General features: G+C 43.3%; 1 protein-coding gene across 3 annotated transcripts in view; it reads left to right on the top strand.

Moving 5' to 3' along the window:
• The window catches only part of LOC138761432 (syntaxin-2-like), an 89986-nt gene that overhangs the window by 16778 nt on the left and 51711 nt on the right, over positions 1 to 21497 (top strand). For all 3 annotated transcript variants that reach the window (XM_069933564.1, XM_069933563.1, XM_069933565.1), the window contains exons 2-3: positions 387 to 461; positions 941 to 1040. In XM_069933564.1, the coding sequence (XP_069789665.1) occupies positions 387 to 461; positions 941 to 1040 (175 nt within the window). The remainder of the gene's footprint in view (positions 1 to 386; positions 462 to 940; positions 1041 to 21497) is intronic.

Genomic DNA, 21497 nt, shown 5'->3' with positions numbered 1-21497 from the left:
CGAGTTAACAATTCACCTGCGTCACTTGAAGAAAGTTACGAGTTTGTACTAAACGTTGTCCGCAATTTTATCTCAGGGCTCTTTTTACCCTCTGTGTGACAAGTTTCCTTTTCAAGGATTAATATGTTGATGGGGTGGTGGAACCAGAGATGCTGTTGGAGCTGTGGTCTCCAGAAGATGAGGGAAGTGGTGAGGAGCGCAGCCACAGCAATGGCAAAAATATAAAAGTGTTAGGTCATGAACTAAAGTGGTTGGAAATGCAGCGATGAATTGATTACTTTGAGGATGAATCAAGCTGAGTTCAAGGAAAACATGCTGGCAATAAAAGGACTGGGTTTCTCTGAGAATTTAATGGTTGGCTGATTTTTTTTTCTTTCTGTCTATAGTACAAAGAAAATTTTGAAGATGAAGTGACAATTACTGTGGAGAAAGATCACTTCATGGACGAGTTCTTCCAGCAGGTAGGGAGTTGGGTCATGATGGTAGCAACAGTTTTATGGAATATCTAGGTGCTGGGTGGTCCACCTCCAACTGGGGAGACCGCCGCACTGTGGTGCTGCCAATGTTCCTTTTCACCAGTCGATGTTTGTTTCTCTCGCACGCCTCAAACTCGGAAGCACAGGCATGTTGACTCAGCGCTACTCTGTGATCATAGAGTTTATATTTGTTTCCTCCCATTGCTCATCAGCCCCCAAGGCTTGAGGCAAAGGATTCCACCTCTGCTCAAAGGTATCTTCTGGTTCTCACGGCTGAGCAGGTTCAGAAAGGAATGATGCACAAACTCGTCCAAATGGCCAGGGGTCCCAAGCAGTGGAAATTTAGCTCAGAGTAACTCTGCGTACACATACAATCTCACTTTTGTGGGGGTTTTTTTTGCATTATTTGCTGATGACTTGGACATGTGAGTGCAGACTAACTACAAGCAAGGTTTGCCTTACAGGTTGAAGAAATCCGAGGGTACATCGATCATATTTCTGACAATGTGGAGGAAGTGAAGAAGATGCACAGCATTATCCTGTCAGCCCCTAATCCTGACAGCAGTAAGTTCAACAGCTGATATTTCTACCTAAGACTCGTTTGCAGTTTGATACGATCGTCACATATGTTGGAAGTCAGAGTAACGAAACGTGTTTGGAATTGGCAAATAAAATCTGAGTTTAGCCAGCTCCTTCCCATAGTTTAGGGGACAATGTGGGCTTTTATTTAAAAAACTTTATTTATAGAATTTAAAGTACATACAAAAAAAAATACTAATTCCTTACTAATTACTAATACCCCTCCCCCCTCCCACCCTTCCCCCTACACCCCTCCCCAAGCCAAAAGCATATATCGGTTAATTATCCATTACTGTGGAGTGTGCCAACCCTTAACATCTTTTTATACAAGAGCCAAAAGCATATATCGGTTAATTATCCGTTACTGTGGAGTGTGCCAACCCTTAACATCTTTTTAAAAAAAAAAGACATTTGCGATATATCCAAACCCATACATTTCACATATGGAGTTCACATTTTAACAAAAAAAGAATAATTATTCTGTAGATTTTGTTATCTTCTCTAAGTAAATTCAGGATCTCAATTCATTATGCCATCTATGTATGTTCAATTCCATGTCATTCTTCCATGTACTAGCAATACATTTCTTAGCCACAGCTAACGCCAGATGAATAAATGCAATTTGAAATTTATCCAATCTTAAACCAGTTGTTAATGTTGGAGTATAACCCATTAACAAAAGTATGGGCTAAAGTTGAGTTAGCACAGATTTCTGAATTTAATATACATCAATTTATATATAAATGGAACCCTTATCTTTTACAAAAGTGGAAGGGAGAATGTAGGCTTGATGGTAAATGAATTTCTAATGGAATGTGCAATAAACAGAGAATTAAATCTGCTTGAATAGTACTGAGGTTTCTCTGTCAATGTTTCAAAACCAGTATTGATGCAATCATTATAATTGAAAGTGGGACTATCCCAATAATAATATTTTAATCTGAATAAGTCATGCTATAAAATTTTCTTTTATAAGTTTCTTATAACTTTTTGTAATAGTGATTCCTAAATATTGAAACTGACTATGAACTATTTTAAATGGAAATTTAGAATATATAGAAAGTGATCCTTTTAAAGGTAAAAGTCCACTCTTATGTGAATTTATTTTGTATCCTGAAAATTGCCCAAACTGAGCAAACATAGTTAATGTATTTGGTATTGAAACCTCCGGATTTGAAATAAAAAGCAATAAATCATCCGCATAAAGAGATACTTTATGTTCAATTCCATTTCTAATTAATCCTTTAAATTCTCCCGAGTCACGAAGGGCTACGGCTAATGGTTCTAGTATTATATCAAACACTAAAGCACTTAATGGACATTCTTGTCGTGTTCCCTAAATAGTCTAAACATTTTCAACTGTTGTAAATTAGAAGGGATTGAAGTTATAGGACGTAAATATAATATTTCAATCCAATTACTGTCAGTTCTATGCCTCGGGACCTGTGAGATTCTCCTCTGAATGGTAATGAAGAATTTTTTAAATATTTGTGTTAGACAACACCTCTCTGTGCAATCCAACAACTTTCTCTTTCCTTTTTTGTGCTTATATAATGATATTTGCATGTATGGAAAATTGTAAATAAAATATAAAAAAAAATAGGTATTCTGTTTTGGATATTGTTGGTGGGGACAACCTACCAGGGACAAGTCGAGGTGGTCACGTCTCTGGCACAGAGGCTGGCCCCCTAGCTCAGAAGGGCAGGGGGAGGAGAGCACTGGTGATCTGGGACTTGTTGGTTAGGCAAGTGGATAGGAGGTTTGGTGAACGAGACCAAGGCTCCCAGATGGTATGTTGCCTCTGCTGTTGAAGAAAGGAGGGAGGCATTTTTTTAAAAAAAAGGAAATTATAGGCCTATTAGTCTGACGTCAGTAGTTGGAAATTTATTGGAGTCAATTATCAGAGACGAGGTTATGAAATACCTCTAGGTGCATGATAGGTCCAAGCCAGCATAGTTTCATGAAGGGAAGATCCTGCCTGACCAACCGATTGGAATTTTTTGAGGAAATCTCAAATAGGATGGACAAGGGAGAGACTGTGGATGTTGTGTATTTGGATTTTCAAAAGTCCTTCGATAAGATGCCGCATAAGAGGCTGCTTAATAAGATAAGAGCCCATGGAATTACAGGAAAGATATTAGATTGGTTGGAGCACTGGCTGATACAGAAAGCAAAGGATGGGAATAAAGGGATCCTGTTCTGGTTGGTTGCAAGTGGTGTTCTGCAGGGGTCGGTGTTGGGGGGGGGGGGGGTCACTTATTTTTACAATGCATATTGATGATTTAGATTATGAAGTGAATGGCTTTGTGGCCATGTTTGCAGATGACACCAAGATAGATGGTGGAAGAGGAAGTGTTGAAGAAACTGAAAGGTTGCAGAGAGTCTTGGACAGCTTAGGAGAGTGGGCAAAGAAATGACAGATGAGATACAATGTTGAGAAATGTATGGTTGCACACTTTGGAAGAGGAAATAAACAGGCAGGTTATTACTTGAATGAGGAGAAAATTCAAAATTTGGAAGTGCAAAAGGACTTGGGGGGGTCTTCGTGCAGGATAGCCTAAAGGTTAACCACCAGGTTGGATTGGCAGTAAAGAATCCAAATGCTATGTAACATTTGTTTCAAGGGGAATAGTGTAGAAGAGTAAAGAGGTGTTGATGAGGCTCGATGGGGCACTGGCAAGACCTCATTTGAAGAACTGTGTGCAGTTTTGGGCCTAGAAAGGATATAATAATGTTGGAGAGAAAGCAGAGATTTACCAGAATGATTCCAGGAATGCAAGAGCTAACGTATGAGGAATGCTTAGTGGCTCTTGGACTGTATTCATTGGAGTGTAGAAGAATGAGAGGGGATCTCATAGAAACATTTCAAATGCTGAAAGGATTGGACAGAGTAGATGTGAACTGGATGTTTCCCTTGATGAATTAATCCAGGACTAGAGAGTACAGTCTTAGAATCTGAAGGTACCCATTTAAAACAGAGATGAGGAAAAATTTCTTTACCCAGAGGATCGTGGATTTGTGGAATTTGTTGCCACATACAGCTGTGGAGACTGTTGGGGAGAGTTTAAGATTGATATGGGAAAAAGGCCGGAACTTGGAACTAAATATGAGAACAGTTTAGCGCAGGGTGGATTTGTGGAGCAGACTCGATGGGCTGAATGACCTGCCTCTGTTTATTTATCTTGTGGGAGATGATAGGTGGACAGAGGAGGGAGGGGACAGCAGCAATGAGGGGGAGGAGGGATGGCGAGGTGGGGAAGGGGGAGGGGTGGGAGAACTGGAAAGACAGGAAAGGGGGAGGGGAAAGAAAGGCGAGCAGGTTTAATAAAAAGCAATAAAGTCAATAGGTGCTTTTAAACTGCTGCACCTGGGTAGCCCTCCTGGGACCCAGGTGTGTTTTTAATGGGTCGAAGGTGCTCTCAGCACCTTTTAACCTGCAGGGGGATCGCCCCATTAAATCGCCAACCCGGTGATTAAAGGGGGATCCCGCCCCCGCGATGACGCGGTGAGTGACATGTCACATACTCACTGGGTGAATTGAAGTAAAAGATTTTAACCTTACTCTTCCTGGGAAGCATGTTTAAACCACGTTTATAATATCCCCTTTCCTCACCTGCACTGCTGAGTTCCTCCTCTGCATTTGTACTTGGCGCCAATATGTTGCCCAGTGACGCGTGTACGCAAGCGCTGACATCACCGGAATAATCATGTCAGCCATTTTTGTTTTAAAGCCGCCAATGGACAAGACCTGGGTAGGTTTAACTGGGTTCCCTGACTACCTCAAAGGTAGGGCAGGGACCCGGTTGATTTAGGACCACGTTGACTGGGTCAGATCCTTCCAGGCTGCCTTGTGAATGGGGAACAAACCGGACAATTTGCCCAGTTAACCCCATTTTACACAGGATCTTGAAAGTGTCTAATATTAACACCATCTGATTGGAGAGTGCCCAGATGGAAAATAAGGTGTTGTCTGGGTGGGATAGTACACAAGGTCATGGATAAACTTGCAAGTCTGGGAGTGTGACCCAGAATTGAAATGGTTGACCACTGGGAGCTTGCTGTGGTTGCAAACGGAGAGGAGGTGTTGAGCGAAGCAATCTCCCAGTCTGCGCCCAATCTCTCCGATGTAGAGAAGGCCACAAAGAGAGCATGGGATGCAGTAAATCAGTCCTCTGGATGTACAAGTGAAGTGTTGCTTCACATGAAAGAGCTGTTTGGGCCCCAGACTGTGATGAAGGAGGAGGTGTGGGTGCAAGTGTTGCAAGGGGGTAGGTGTCAGAGATAGGTGGGGAAGGATGAGTGTGCATTGGTGGCACGGTTGGCGTAGCGGTTAGTGCAGCGCCTTTACAGCACCAGCAATTGCGTCCAGGCTGGGGTTCAAATCCCACGCTGTCTATAAGGAGTTTGTACGTTCTCCCCGTGACTGCGTTGGCTTTCCCTGGGGGCTCCGGACTCCTCCCACCAATCAAAAACATACCGGGGATGTAGGTTAATGGAGTATAAATTGGGCGACATGGACTCGTGGGCTGAAATAGCCTGTTACCGCACTGTAAGTATACATTTTTAAAATGGCGGAATCTTTGTGCTTAATCCAGTGCATTCTCTGACAATAGATCAATGTCATTGAAAGGTTCCTTTTGTTGTCACATTAAACATGTAATACACACTATGTACACTGCTCTAAGGCAGACTGTTGCCAAGAACATTGCCTCCGGGACCCTGTACAACATAAGAAAAGCAGCAGAGTGTCCGCAGATTTGGCCTCCAGCGTTTCTGCAGCCGCACACTATCCTGTTCAAACCATTGGCAACCCAAGCTCCAGATCCAAACCTCCAAAGGGATCAGGAATCCTTCAGTGCCTGAGGCCCTTTGGGACCACTTCTTGCCCCCAGCACCCTCTCAAATCCTGGCTCTCATTCCTGGTGCCCATGAGCCGATATTCAGCAGCTTACAGCCTTCAACCGCAAGTCGCCAACAGCCTGCAGCTAGTCTGGGTCCTTAAACAATGTACCCATGAAATGTTACAGCGGATGTTACCCAGGCCAGTCCCTCAGTCTCCACTGGGAGCCTGGTCCTTCCCCACAGACAATTTGCAGTGGCTATCCCAAGCTCCAGCATGTCCCTCTGCAATGTGCCAAGCACCAGCATTCTCTTACAGACCTCGTCGACTGGAAAAACAGCAGGTTTTGGGGAGACCAAAGTTTATCTTTAACAAGTGATTGTCCCTGGGAACAGACTGACAATCAAGTGTCTCTCCAAGGTCCTGCATGGTAACATCTTAATTATTGTGCTTGATTTTCAATTGCTGTTGGTCACTGGTCACCAGCACTTGATTAACACGAGTCCTGTTGTAAGGAGGATTGCATCAGGTTGGAGCTGAGGTCGATACAATGTTTGCATACTACCAACTGAAAACCTACTTGAAGGACAAATTGGGAAACAGTCTGAGGTTACCAGAAGGAAGCAATTTTGAATATGTGATTACAGACACAATGATAATTTAAAAATTTGAAACAAACATGTACATCAAACTGCAAGAAAAGGAGAACGAGGAAACAAACGGTAAACCTAAACAAAAATGGGAACAAGATTTAAACATAAAGATAAAGAATGAAACATGGGAGAAGCTATGCTCCGGAACTATGAGAAATACAATAAACACGAGGTTACGCATGATACAATATAACTGGATACACAGGCTATACATCACACCTCAAAAGTTAAATAAATGGGACCCAACAGTGTCAGACAGATGTCTTCACTGTAAAAAGGAAACGGGAACAATTCATGCAATTTGGACATGTGAGAAAGTGGAAAAATTTTGGGAAGATCTAAACCAGATATTAAGAATTTGGATTCGATTTGGATGGAGCACAAAAAAGATTTGTTATGATAGCCCTAGCTGTAGCAAAAAAATGTATTGTGTCAACCTGGAAATTAGAAAATAACTTGAGAATACAACAATGGTACATAGAAATGAATAAATGTATTCCATTAGAAAAAAATAACATATAATTTAAGAAATAACATTACAATATTTGAACGAATATGGGAGCCATATATGAAATACAATAGAGAAATCCTACCATGGACTTCCACCACCTAAAATGACAGAAGGAGATAACGAAAAGAACTGACTCAATAAAATTTCTTGTTTATTTTTATTAGGTGACAACATTGTTTAACGGGTTTAATGTATCTTATAGATTGAACTTCAAATAAATGGGGAAAGGGGTGAGGGGGGGGAAAAAGGGGGAGAAAACGACACTGTATATATTTAAGAAGAAAAATGTCTGTATGTATTTTGGTCAATATGGTTTATAGTGTGAAAAATTAAAAAAATTTAAAAAAAAAAGGTTGGAGCTGAGGTGGTCAGAGGATTGACATTAGGCCACTCTTCATTCCTGAGATGTTCATTGGGTAGAAAAGCTGAGACCTTATGATTTACCTGTGCATGATGTTGGTGAGACCACACTTGGAGAACAGTGTAAAACACAGAGGTCTGCAGAGGCTGTGATTAGTAAAAACACACACTTGCTGGAGGAACTCAGCAGATCTTGCATCGTCCAGAGGAGGGAAAGATATATAACCAATGTTGTGGGCCTGAGCCTTTCATCAAGGAATGAGCAAATATCAGGCAGTCCTGTGTGTAGTTCTGGCCATCAAGCTATATAAAGGATATCAATGTGTTGGTAGGTGGGCAAAGGAGATGACTGATGTTGCTGGGATGAGAGCGAGTTACAGGGAGAGGTTGGATAGGCTGGGTTTTATTCCTGATTGCTTTCGGGACTGATGGGTGACTGCAAATGTATGAACTGAGATTTATAAAATCATGAGGGGTATGGATGTTGTCCTAGGGAAGACGATTCTCAAACTAGAGAACACAGGTTTAAGGTGAGAGGGGGAAGATTAAAGAGGGCCTGAGGGGCAATGTTTTCACTCAGAGGGCGGACTACATCTGGAACGAGCTGCCAGAGGAGCCTGTAGAAGTGGGAACAATTACAATGGTCAGAGGAGCTGCTAGAGGAGCCTGTTGAAGTGGGAACAATTACAATGGTCAGAGGATATTTGTGCAGGTTTATGGCTATGGAAGGGTCTGAATCAAATGGGACCTGCCCAGAATGCCAACTAAGTCAGCAGGGATGAGTTGGGCCTGTACCATGCTGTGTGACTCTGACTGTGATCAAATATCTATCTTCTTTCCTACCTTGTTATTACATAGACTGAGGCCATTCGGCATATCAGTTCCATGCAGAGCAATCCCATTCTCCCCTCAGTTCCCCGTAGACTTTAGACTTACTCTCACATGTCCATAAACTCCATACTGGTTTTCCTGCTATTCACCCACACCAGCGGAAACTAACTTTTAGTAACTAGTTAACCGACTGGCAAATGTTGGAATGTGGTAGGAAACCCACTGATTAATTTTGATGGGAAGCACCTTGAGATTTGTGGCTGTGGTACACTTAATGAGCTGCTAAATTGTCCAATGTGGGAGCTGTTTAGCCCAGCCATTCTTAACCATTTTTCAGCTATACCATCTCTTTCCCCCCCCCCCCTAACTTCCCCGTCTCTGCTTGGTTTATGGGCCCCCTTCTTTGTGAAGCATTCAAGTTTTGGTTTCTTCCGTACTTCTCTCCTACCATCTAGATATAACAATTTTTTTTCTAAATGTTTTTTGTGAGGTGAAAAAATACAAGGCTTTTACTTAAATGTGCTGTGGCCCCCAGGGGGACTGTGGGGGGGCCCCGTTGAGAATGGCTGGTTTAGCCCACTGAGGCTTCTCCGTGGAAGAGTGTCCTGCCATTGCCGTATGTCCCACCTCATCGAGATTGTGTGCAGAGGGAACGAAAGGAGGTGGGAGGGGTTGAAGTCAGGGCCCTCCAGGATGAGTCCGGCTTTGAATGAGGAAGTGGACTCTTATTGAGAATGAACATTCACGAGGATGTGTGTGGCCAAATTTCCTGATGCCACACATCTCTCGATTATGATTTGAGGTTGTGTTTTGGAGATGAGTTGGGTATTTTGGAATGACATTGATTCTTGCCATAGATGCCAAGTCAATATGGCGTGTGCTGTTCAACATAATATGAGAAAAGAGCAGGAGGAGGTTATTCAGACTGTCAAGCATGTTCAGGCTTCATTAATATCAGGGTTGATCTGTCCGCCTGTTCCCTATCATCTGTAATTCCACTGCTATGCAGAAATCTATCTGTCGCTTAAATTTTCCAGCTAAACTCGAAACCATTATCTTTGACAACTGAAACTAGTCGTCCTGCTTGAGGCAATACCTCTTACGAGCAGATACTGGCATAGCTCTTTGCTCATAAATGATGAGCCCCAGTTGCTATGGATATGGCTGAGATACCTGAACAAGGTAAAAATATAGTGCCAGGCCCTGATGTCTGTGGTGGTGGTCATGTCTGGCCTGGGGATGGCGAACGGAAAACATGAATACTCATCGATGACATTGAGAAAGTACACGTTTCTGTTGGTGGAAGGGGAGGGTCCCTTGAAATCCTCACTGAGTCATTCGAAAGGCCAGGATGCCTTTATCAGGTGCGCTTTGTTGGGGCAGTAGGAGTGCGGCTTACACTCAGCGCAGACCTGGCAGGACCTGTTCATTTCCCTGATATCCTCAATGGTGTAGGGCAGGTTGCGTGCCTCGACAAAGTGAGCCATGCGGGTGATGCCCGGGGACAAAGCTCATTGTGCAGTGACCACAACTGGCTGGTGTGTGCAGAGGCTCAGCTTCCTCATGACAGGGCATCATGTTTGATGAATCTAATAGAAATTTTTGAGGTTGTAACTAGTAGAGTGGATAAGGGAGAACCAGTGGATGTGGTATATCTGGACTTTCAGAAGGCTTTTATTAAGGTCCCACACAGGAGATTAGTGTACAGACTTAAAGCACACAGTATTGAAGGAATGGTATTGAGGTGGATAGAGAATTGGTTGACACAGGAAGCAAAGAGTAGGAATATACAGGTTCTTTTCAGAATGGCAGGCAGTGACTAGTGGGGGACTGCAAGGCTCAGTGCTAGAACCCCAGTTATTTACAATATATATCAATGACTTAAATGAGGGAATAGAAAGCAGCATCTCCAAGTTTGCAGACGACACAAAGCTGGGTGGTAGGGTTAGCTGTGTAGAGGATGCAGGGTGACTTGAACAAGTTAGGTGAGTGGGCCAAGATATGGCAGAGGCATTATAATGTAAGGTTATCCACTTTGGAGGCAAGAACAGGAGATAAGTTTATTAGCTAAATGGTGTCCGATTCAGAAAAGGAGAGATACAACAAGACCTGGGTGTCGCTGCGAACCAGTCACTGAAAGTGGGCATTCAGGTACAGCAGGCAGCAAAGAAAGTGAATGGTATATTGGCATTCATAGCAAGATGATTCGAGTACAGGAACAGAGAGGTTCTACTGCAGTTGTACAGGGCCTTGGTGAGACCACACCGGAGTATTGTGTACAGTTTTGGTCTCCTTATCTGAGGAAAGACATCCTCGCCATAGAGGGAGTGCGAAGAAGTTCACGAGATTGATACTAGGGATGGCAGGACTTGCAAAGGATGGATCCACTAGGCTTATACTCACTGGAATTTAGAAGATTGAGGGGGAATCTTATAGAAACGTATAAAATTCTTAAGGGATTGGACAGGCTGGATGCAGGAAAGTTGTTCCTCCTCTGGGGAAATCAGAACCATGGGTCACAGTTTAAGGATAAGGGGGAAGTCTTTTAGGACTGAGATGAGAAAAAAAATTCTGAGAGTGGTGAACCTCTGGAATTCTTTACCGCAGGAAGTAGTTGAAGCTAGTTCTTTATCTATATTTAAGACGAGTTAGATTTGGCCCTTGTGGCCAACGGGATCAGGGGATATGGGGAGTAGGCAGGTACTGGGTACTGAGTAGATGATCAGCCATGATCAAAATGAATGGCAGTTTAGACTTGAAGGGCCAAATGGCCTACTCCTGCACCTATTTTCTATGTTTCTGTGTTTCAATGAGAGTACCTGGCCTGTCTGCTATGTCATAATTATAGATGGAGACTTCAATCCTCCAACTCGCAATCTTGTCATTCTTTATTTTACCATGATTGCTGGTTGGTGAGCTGTGTAAATTTTCTGCCGACCAGGTAATACCTGATGGCCTCTACAGTGGCTTGAGCATCTTTCTCCACTGATGGGTTCTGAAGCTCGTGGCCTTGTGGGGTGAGGGGGAGCAAAGGTAACTGGCCTGCCCACCTGATTAAGGGTAGCAGCCAGAGCTACATCAAAGGCATTGCTTTCCACCTGGAAGGGTCCATTCTTGTCCACCACGTGCACGGTGGCCTTTGCAATATAGCTCCGAATGTAGTTGAAAGCCACCTGGGCTTCAGCCAGTAATGGGAAGGAAGTAGACTTTAAGAGGGGACAGACTTTATCCGCGTAGTAAGGGACCCACTGGGCATAGTAGGAGAAGAATCCCAGGTGTCTCCTTAAAGCCTTCATGGTCTTCAGGATTGGGAAGTCACATAGCCCAGAATAGCCAGTCGTTTAGTCCGGAACATGCACTTACTGCAGTTGTTTGTGAGATTCGGAGATTTGGCCTTGTGGAGAAACTTCTGGAGGTTGGTGTTGTGGTCTTCCAGAGAGTGTCCACAAATGGTGATGTCGAGCTAAGGGTAGGTGGCCTTCAATCCATACTCATTGACCATTTTGTCCATTGGTCATGGAAGACAGAGACCCCATTTGTGATGTCAAAAGAGACCCTCTGGAACTGATAGTCATCTGTCTGCTTCAAATAATGTGTAGGGACAGTTCTCGGAATGGATCGGGAACTGATGGTACACAGCTTTCAGGTCAATGGTCAAATGGACCCAAAACTGCGCAATTTTGTTTACGAAATTCGAGGGAGGGGGTATGTGTCCAGGAGTGTGAAATAGTTTGGCTATAGTCAATCACTAGCCTGGACTTTTCTACCCCTTTCATGACTACCACCTGGGCTCTCCATGGGCTGTTGCTTTAAGCAGCTGCTTCATACCGGCTCCAATAAATTCCTGATCTCCCGCACTGTATCGCCTGCTCTTTGTGGCTATCGGCTTGCAATCTGAGGTCAGGTTCAGAAACTATGGCGGGGGGGCGGTGGGAGAGAGCAAAGAAATCAATATTTAGGGTTTAGGTGGAGAGACCACATGTATATGTGATCATGGTCCATTCTGCACCATGATCAGAGGAAGTGACCAGAGTACTCCATGGTCACACTTTTAAGGTGACACAGGAGGAAGTCCAGGCCCAGCAACAGGAGCACACAAATCCTTCAGTACACACAATCAGAACTTTAAAATTCTCACCCTTTTACAGTAAGATGTACTATACAATACTCCTGGATCATCACAGAGTGCGATATTCCATTGGGTACACTCTTAAGTTGTACAGCAGAGCAGTCGCAGAGTTTATAAAGTTCTCTGTGGAGTCCGTGTCTACCAATCAATCAGTCAATTGTCCATTTACCCTCACCTCCATCGTTGAGTTATTCAATTGGTGAGGTCTTGTCCGATCCAGGTTGACTGAGGCCAGTACTCCGGAAACCGCGTTGCTCCCCATGTTGATGTTGACTTTTTCATCTTGGCCCATGGGTAGACAAGATGGCATTGACCACGAGGGTGCCCTCTGTCTTGATCTGAGGGAGGACTAGGTGGCATCGACCATGAGGTGTGGCAATATGGCTGCTGTTGATTCCTGCAATGCTTCACTTCCGGTGGTGGGTCTTGCCATGAGACACAACAAAATGCCAATGGTGAACAATGTGGAGAGGCCAGGGCCAGCGTTTTGGGACTTAGGTATGGGTCTTACTGATTCAGGGGTCGCACACATGGTCTCCTTCTTTGGGTTCACCTTTAGCCCTGCAGACCTTCACCCATTCCCCCCACTTAACTCATCCTGAGCACATGGCGTCCTTCTCAGGGCATCAGGCGCGGGGGTGCTGTGTCTGTCCACAAAAGTAGCATCCCCGGTCATGCGTGGCTGCTCTAGCTGGCACTGTGGCATTCACCGGTGCCCCAATGACCTGGTCTTCCGAAAAGGCGCCGCTTTTGCCCATGAGGTCATCAGCTCCTAGTTGGGCCTGTTCAAGTGCTTTTGCCAGCTCCAGAGTGCTGGCCAAGTCTTTAATTTCCTAACTCCAGCAGTCGCTGCTTCATATACCTTGACCTCGCTCCTGCCACGAGGGTGTCCCAGATTTGTTCTTCCTCTGTCACCTGGGCTGTGACTGCTTCGTGGTGGCATTTCCTAGTCAGTGCCCACGGTTCAAGGACATGTCTTGCCAGCATGTCATTCTGAGGCTTCATGTAGTGGGCCTTCAAGCCTTCTATGCAGACTTATAAGTTGCACAGTCCCTGATGACAGTGAACCCCTTGGGGCTGGCTGAAGAGGGGTCCAGACCTCCAGAGTTTATCAGAGTTGAAGATGCCTTGCGTGGTTGTTGGGTAGGACTGGAAGCAGTCCAGCCAGTAGGTGAATTCCTCTGAGGCCCCCAGGGACAGAGGGTCGACCTGGAGCATGCTGGCTTCACTTCCATTCTGCTTCGAATGTTAAGGGACTGATTGCACTCAGAGACCAGTGCGGAGCACAAACACGCTTTTAATAGCTTCCAATCGATGGCAGATATTCACGATAGACCTCAGGTGACTCTGAGGTGAAGCAGGAAAACCAAAGTTTTTATTGGGGTGGGTGAGGGTGGAGCCAGGGGAGGAGCCAGCCATCTGAACGACACACAAACAGTGAATTCCAGTTCACTGCACAGGTGCCAATTCAAACCATCGGCAACCCAAGCTCCAGATCCAAACCAGTAAGCCTTAGCACTCTTGCAGATCTCAATTCTGATACGCAGTTCCCATAAACCAGCCTCCAGCAGCTCGCAGCCTGTGTGGAGCCCTTCAACTGCAAGCTGCTAGCAGCCCACAAGCCTCTGTGAATCTCTCAAGTGCAAGCCACCAGCAACCTGCACTCTGTGTAGGTCCTTCAGCCATGGAGCTCCTTGTGGTCCACTACTGTGGTCACCGTCCTGTTGGGTTGTCCACTATGCTTCTCTTCAACAGGAGGGGAGGGTGTTCTCCCTGTTTTTGATGCCCTCTGCTGGTCCGCTGCTCCCCAGAATCTGGAAACCCCTTGTGGTTTGTTGCTCAGCAAAGGTGCTGCCACCTTGGGCGCAGTCCTGTAGCTGCAGGAGTTCTTAGAAAAATACCCATCAGCTCCTTTCACTGGCATCGAATCCGGGCAATAGGACCCTGCAGAGCACCGCTGTGTCTCCACTCCCCGCTGTCCCGGGTCCATACCGGTGGCAGGGCTGCCGTTACAACACATGGAGGCCTGGTGGCGAAACTCTGTCCCTGCCTGGAAGCGAGGTGAGGTTATCGAGAGAAGCGTGCGCTGCTGTGGTCCCATTGGTCTTGCTGGAATCAGCAACCACCCCATGCCAAGTTGCAGCCAACTTTGTGGTGTTTGCACCAGCAAATTATCTGTGTTCTACTGCACAATTTCAGTATGTTTTCAAATACCCCTGGAAACAACATGGGGAAAACCCGCTGCCCATTTTCTCCAAGGTTCATTCCATTTGGGCACCCTCCAACTGGATGGCATTACATTGACCTCTCCAGTTTCTGCTGACCACCCCCCCACCTCCATCTTTCCCTCCATCTCATTCCCCCAGCTGCCTCCCTCTTCCATTATCCTTTCACAGAGCCAAATGCACTGCACCCCTTCCCTATCATTTCTCACCTTTTCTCTCCCCCCACAACCCCCCCACCCATGTTCTCCTATTCATATCCAACTAACACCTTTTGCCTGTTGGTCTGGACTCTTCCCTCTGCCTATTCTTTCCTTCTCTCCAGTCTTTTAATTCAGGCTCCTGTCTGGTTTTTACTCCAAGAAGTGCTGAGGCCTGAAACGTTGGTTGGATTTCTTTACCCACTATAAACGCTAAGACTCCTGCTGAGTTCCTCATGCCACCTTGACAGGGAATGAGATTTCACTTGCCTTGGCAGATGGAAATGGTGTGGCATGGTTAGCGCAACATGTTACAGTGCCAGCGACAGGGTTCAAATCCAGCACTCTCTGTAAGGAGTTTGTTGTGTGGTTTCTTCCAGGTGCTCCGGCTTCCTCCCGCTCTCCAAAACGTACCTGGGGTTGTAGGTCAATTGGGTGGCACAGGCTTGTGGCTGGAAGGGCCTGTTACCGTGCAGTATGTCTAAATTTAAACTAAAAGAAACAGGCAGGAAATGCCAAAGTTGTTCCGTTTCTGTGAACACACACGGGCTCTTCCCCAGGCACTCCAGTCCCAGACAGAGCGGGTGCAGATTGATATATCGATTGGGCAAGGTCAGTACCTGATCAGATACTGCTTGAATCATATCTGCCAGTGTAGCACCAGTGGAGAAAGGAGGAATAGTGTGAGGAGGGTCTGGAAGGCCCAGCCTAAGAAACGTGTTCAGTCATGGTACCACTTCACAGGAAGAGAGAAGGGTGCAGAAGAGGTTCACGAGGGTGATCCCAAGAGCGAGATACTTCAGTTATGTGGAGGGATGATTTCAGATTTATTGTCAGAGTACATATTTGGGTGAGGCAGAATTATCACTTATTGGTAGTGCAAAAAAACCCTGTATACAATGTGCACGTGCAAACAAAAAAAATAAACAAACTGTGCAATATAGAGAGACAAAAAAACATCAGTAATATGCAAAATTAAGAATCCTTAAATGAGTCCCTGATTGAGTTTGTCGTTGAGGAGTCTGATGATGGAGGGGTAGCAGCTGTTCCTGAACCTGGTGGGGCAAGTCTTGTGGCACCGATACCTCTTTTCTGATGGCAGCAGCGAGAACAGAGTATGTGCTGGGTGGTGTGGATCCTTGATGATTGCTGCTACTCTCTAATGGCAGCGTTCCCTGTAGATGTTCTTGATAGTGGGAAGGGTTTTGCCTGTAATGTCCTGGGCTGTTTCCACTACCTTTTGGAGGGCTTTACGCTCTGAGGTATTGGTGCCCCCATACCAGACCATGGTGCAGCCAGTCAGTTCACTTTCCACCACATCTCTGTAGAAATTTGCCAGGGAAATTTGCCAAACCTCCACAAGCTCCTGAGGAAGTAGAGGCACTGACGTGCTTTCTTTATGATGCCATCAGTGTGTTGAATCCAGGAAAGATCCACTGAAATAGTGACTCCCAAGAACTTAAATTTGCTCACCCTCTCCACTTTTGATCCCCCAATGATCTTTAGATCATGCACCTCTTGTTTTCCCTTCCTGAAGTCAACAATCAGCTCCTTAGTTTTGGTAACATTGAGTGCAAGGTTGTTGTTGGTGCACCGTTCAGCCAAGTTTTCAATCTCCCTCCTTCCTTTACACAACCCACTACCGTGTTATCGTTGGCAAATTTGCAGATGTTGTTGGTGTTGCTTCAGTTATGTGGTTAAAGTTACAAGAACTGCAGTGGTGGTGATAATGATTTTGACGGTTAGGAGATTTGCTGCCATTGGTGGGTGCTTTCAGACAAGTAGACCATTCAAAGAGTTCACACTGCAGTGCTCTGAACCAAACTTCTCTTCCCACGCCTGTCAGCTGGACCCATGAACCCCACCACCTCATCTTTTCCTCACTGTGTCAACTTGGCTGAATGAAACAGTAAAAACATTCAGAAATGCTGGAGGGACGCAGAAGCTCTCACAGTGTCCTTGGGAGGTAAAGATATATTACCGTCGTTTCAGGCCTGAGCCCTTCTTCAAGGTACTGGCAAAGAACAGGTAGGTGTCTCAATAAAGACTGAGAGAAAGGGGGAAGAATGAGAGGGGGAGGAGTCCAGACCCATTCAAGGTGTTAACTGGATGTGATGAGGAGAGGTGAGAAGTGATTTTGGCTCTGTGAGAGGAGACAGAGAGAAAAGGGAGGAGAGAGAGGCAGAACTAGAAGAAAGGAGACGGGAACGGAGATCGTTGGGGGGATGGTGCAGCGTGGATAGAAGCTCTCACGATTGGAAGGAGAACAAACGTTTTTATTAGCTTATAACTGAGGGTATGGTCTCACAGTCTTCTTCAGAAGGGTTCTGGGTTTAGGCTGGAAACCAGGGTTGTTATATGTGGGGAGAGCCGGGAGACGGGACCAGCCATCAGCACAACACCCTATTAGTCAATCCCAGTTCACTGCATTCACCCCTTCCTGCAGAATTTAGGGTCTGTAAATGAAGACAGAGAATGTGGGTTCAAAGAAGAAAAAAGACAAAAAATATAGTTATTTACAAATTCGCAGATTTAAGCGGTCTGGTGGTTTGGAGATCCTGGTGGAGTGCCTTAGCACCAGAGGGCCTTGGACACCTTGGGTCTCCTGGTCCCCATGTGAGGGAGGAGAGCCGGGCTAGGTCTCCGGCTCAACAGTGGAGGGGGATGCACTTTCCTCCTGAACCAGGTCCCCTGATGCCCTGACTGGGGGAGGCAAGAATGAGCTCCATTGGCTCGCAGGGCACTTGAGGCAGTTCCACTGGGTGCCAGGTCCCTATGGAGGAGGTATCCTCCCTGCCATCCAGGTACACCACATACGCGTACGTGGGATTGGCATGGAGCAGTTTCACCCTTTCCACCAGGGGGTCGGACTTGCTTCTCCTCACGTGCTTGCTGAGAAGGACTGAACCTGGAGTGGTGAGCCAGGTTGGGAGTGTAGTTTCCAATGCCGACCTTCTTTTAAAAGTGAATGAGGAGTAGCGTTGGTTGCGGTACATAGTAGCGACCGGATGGAGTGGAATGCCATGGGGTGGACTTCCTGCCAACTTGAGTCTTTTTTTATATATAATTTTTTATTTTTCACACTGTAAATCATATCAACCAAAATATATACAAACGTTTCTCATTAAATATACACAGTGGCATTTTCTCCCTTTTTTGCTTCCCTCCCCCCTTCCCACCGTCCTCCAAAACCAATAAATATTCAACATATACAATACAATAAAACCATTAAACAGTGTCATCACACAATGAAAAATAAACAAGAAAAATGCGTTATCTACTTTTACACACTGGATCAAGTTGTTTTGTCTTCTTATCATTTTAGGGGGTGGAGGTCCGAGGCAAGCCCTCTCTGTTATGTTCCATGTCTGTTCAAATAATGTGACTTTATTTTTTAAATTGTGTTATTTTTCCCAATGGAATACATTTATTCATTTCCATGAACCATTGCTGAATTCTCAGGCTCTCTTCCATTTTCCAAGTTGACATACATTTTTTTGCTACTGCTAAGGCTATCATAATAAATCTTTTTTGCTCTTTATCCAATTTGAGGCCTAATTCCTTACTTATATTACTTAGAAGAAAGATCTCTGGATTTTTTGGATTGTTATTTTTTGTGATTTTATTTAATATCTAATTTAGATCTTCCCAAAACATTTTCACTTTCTTACATGCCCAAATTGCATGTACTGTTGTTCCCATTTCCTTCTTACAGTGAAAATATCTATCTGATAATGTTGCATCCCATTTTTTTTTAACTTTTGGGGTGTGATATATAACCTGTGTAACCAATTATACTGTGTCATGCGTAACCTTGTGTTTATTATATTCTTCATAGTTCTAGAACATAACTTTTTCCATGTTTCATTTTTTATCTTTATGTTTAAATCCTTTTCCCACTTTTTTTTGGGTTTATAGCTTATTTCATCATTTTCCTTATCTTGCAGCTTAATGTACATGTTCGTTATAAATCTTTTAATTATCATTGTGTCTGTAATCACATATTCTCGTAATCTCAGTCTGTTTCCCAATTTATCTTTTAAATAAGCTTTCAGTTGATGATATGCAAACATTATACCATGAGTTATTCCATATTTGTACTTAACTGTTCAAATGTTAGTAAATTATTTCGCAAAAAACAATTTTCTATTCTTTTGATTCCTTTTCTCTCCCATTCTCTAAAGGAAAGGTTATCTATTGTAAAAGGGATTAGTGAGTTTTGTGTCAATAACAATTTTGGTATTTGGTAATTCGTTTTTTTCCTTTCCATCTTCTTCCATATATTAAGTAAATGATGCAATACTGGTGAGCTTTTATATTGCACCAGCTTTTCATCCCACTTATAAAGTATATGTTCCGGTACCTTCTCCCCTATTTTATCTAGTTCCTAGTCCAGTCTGGTTTTTCCCTTGTCTGGTAAAAATCTGATAAATACCTTAATTGTGCTGCTCAATAATAATTTTTAAAGTTTGATAACTGCAAACCACCTTGGTTGTACCTCTCTGTTAATTTATCTAACACAATCCTCGGTTTACCCCCTTTCCACAAGAATTTCCTTATTATTCTCTTTAGTTCATTAAAGAATTTCTCTGTTAAGGGAATTGGCAACGATTGAAATAAGTATTGTATCCTTGGGAAGACATTCATTTTAATGCAATTCACCCTCCCTATCAATGTTAGTGGTAATTTTTTCCAATGTTCTAAGTCTTCTTGCAATTTCTTTATTAGTGGCTGATAATTTAGTTTGTACAGTGGCTTAAGTTATTATCTAACCTAATACCTAAGTATTGGATTGCTTGTGTTTGCCATTTAAATGGTGATTCTTTTTAAAATTCTGTATCATCCGCGTTACTCATTGGCATCACTTCACTTTTATTTGCATTGATCTTGTACCTCGATATTTCTCCATACTCTTTCAATTTCTTATGTAATTCTTTTATTGATATTTCTGGTTTTGTTAAGTATACTATGATGTCATCTGCAAATAAATGATTTTATACTCCCCCTTTATTTTTATCCCTTTTATTTTATTTTCTGTTCTTATCAGTTCTGCCAATGGTTCTATTGCTGAAGCGAACAATGAGGGCATAATGGACACCCCTGTGTTGACCTACTTAATTTAAATTGGTTCGATACATATCCATTTACTGTAACCTTCGCCCAATGGTCCATTATATAATGCTTTAATCCAATTAATATTATTTTTCTGGTAGATTGAACCTCTGTAATACTTTAAATAAATAATTCCATTCTACTCTGTCAAAGGCTTTTTCTGCGTCTAAAGCAACAGCCACTGTTGGCTTCTTATGTCCTTGAACTGCATGAATTAGATTAAGTTTACAGACATTATTCGCCGTACGTCTTTTCTTATAAATCCAGTTTGATCTTGTTTTACTATTTTTGGTACACAATTGGCCAATCTGTATGCCAATAATTTTGCTATTATCTTATAATCTGAATTAAATAGAGATATTGGTCTATATGATGCTTGTGTTAGTGGATCCTTCCCCATCTTTGGTATTACTGTAATTATTGCTGTCTTGCATGAATCTGGCAAGTTTTGTGTTTCTTCTCTCTGGTTCATTACTTCTAGGAGAGGAGGAATTAATAACTCTTTAAATGTTTTATAGAATTCTATTGGGAGTCTATCCTCTCCAGGCGTTTTATTGTTCGGCAGCTTTTTTAATATATCCTATATTTCCTCTATTTCAAATGGTTTTATCAACTTGTTTTGCTCCTCTTCTTGCAATTTCGGCAGTTCAATTTTAGCTAAAAACTCATCTATTTTGTCATCTTTCCCCTCGTTCTCAGTTTGGTATAATTGTTAATAAAATTCCTTAAAGTTTTCATTAATCTCTGTTGGGTTATATGTAATTTGTTTGTCCTTTTTCCTTGATGCCAATACAGTTCTTTTAGCTTGTTCTGTTTTAAGTTGCCAGGCTAATATTTTGTGTTTTTTCTCCTAGTTCGTAATACTTTTGCTTCATTTTCATTATGTTCTTCTCCACCTTGTACATTTGTAATGTTTCATATTATTTTTTTGTCCGCCAATTCTCTCCTTTTCGTTACATCATCCCTTTTTACTAGATCCTTTTCTGTACTTATTATCTCCCTTTCCATCTGCTCTATTTCCCATTTGTAGTCCTTTTTCATCTTAGTCACATAACTTATTATCTGCCCTCGAATGAAGGCTTTCAATGCGTCCCATAATATAAATTTGTCTTTCACTGATTCTGTATTTATTTCAAAATATGTTTTAATTTGGCATTTAATAAACTCTCTAAATTCCTGCCTTTTAAGTAGCATGGCGTTTAACCTCCATCAATATGTTCTTGGTGGGATGTCCTCCAGTTCTATTGCTAGTAACAGGAGTGAATGATCAGATCGTAATCTAGCTTTATATTCAGTTTTCCTAACTCTCCCTTGAATATGGGCCGACAACAAAAACATATCAATCCTTGAGTATGTTTTATGCCTACTTGAATAATATGAGTATTCCTTCTCTCTTGGGTGCTGCCTCCTCCATATAACCATAAGTTTCATTTTCTGCATTGATTTAACCATAGATTTGGCCACTTTATTCTTTTCACTAGTCTTTTGTCCAGTTTTATCCAACATTGGATCCAAATTAAGGTTAAAATCCTCTCCTATCAATATATTTCCTAGTGTATCTACAATCTTCAAAAAAATATCTTG

This window comes from Narcine bancroftii, chromosome 4 (genome assembly GCF_036971445.1).
Source record: "Narcine bancroftii isolate sNarBan1 chromosome 4, sNarBan1.hap1, whole genome shotgun sequence".
Lineage (NCBI taxonomy): Eukaryota > Metazoa > Chordata > Chondrichthyes > Torpediniformes > Narcinidae > Narcine > Narcine bancroftii.
Note: the sequence above shows the minus strand (reverse complement) of the source record. Positions and strands in the feature narration are given on the sequence as shown.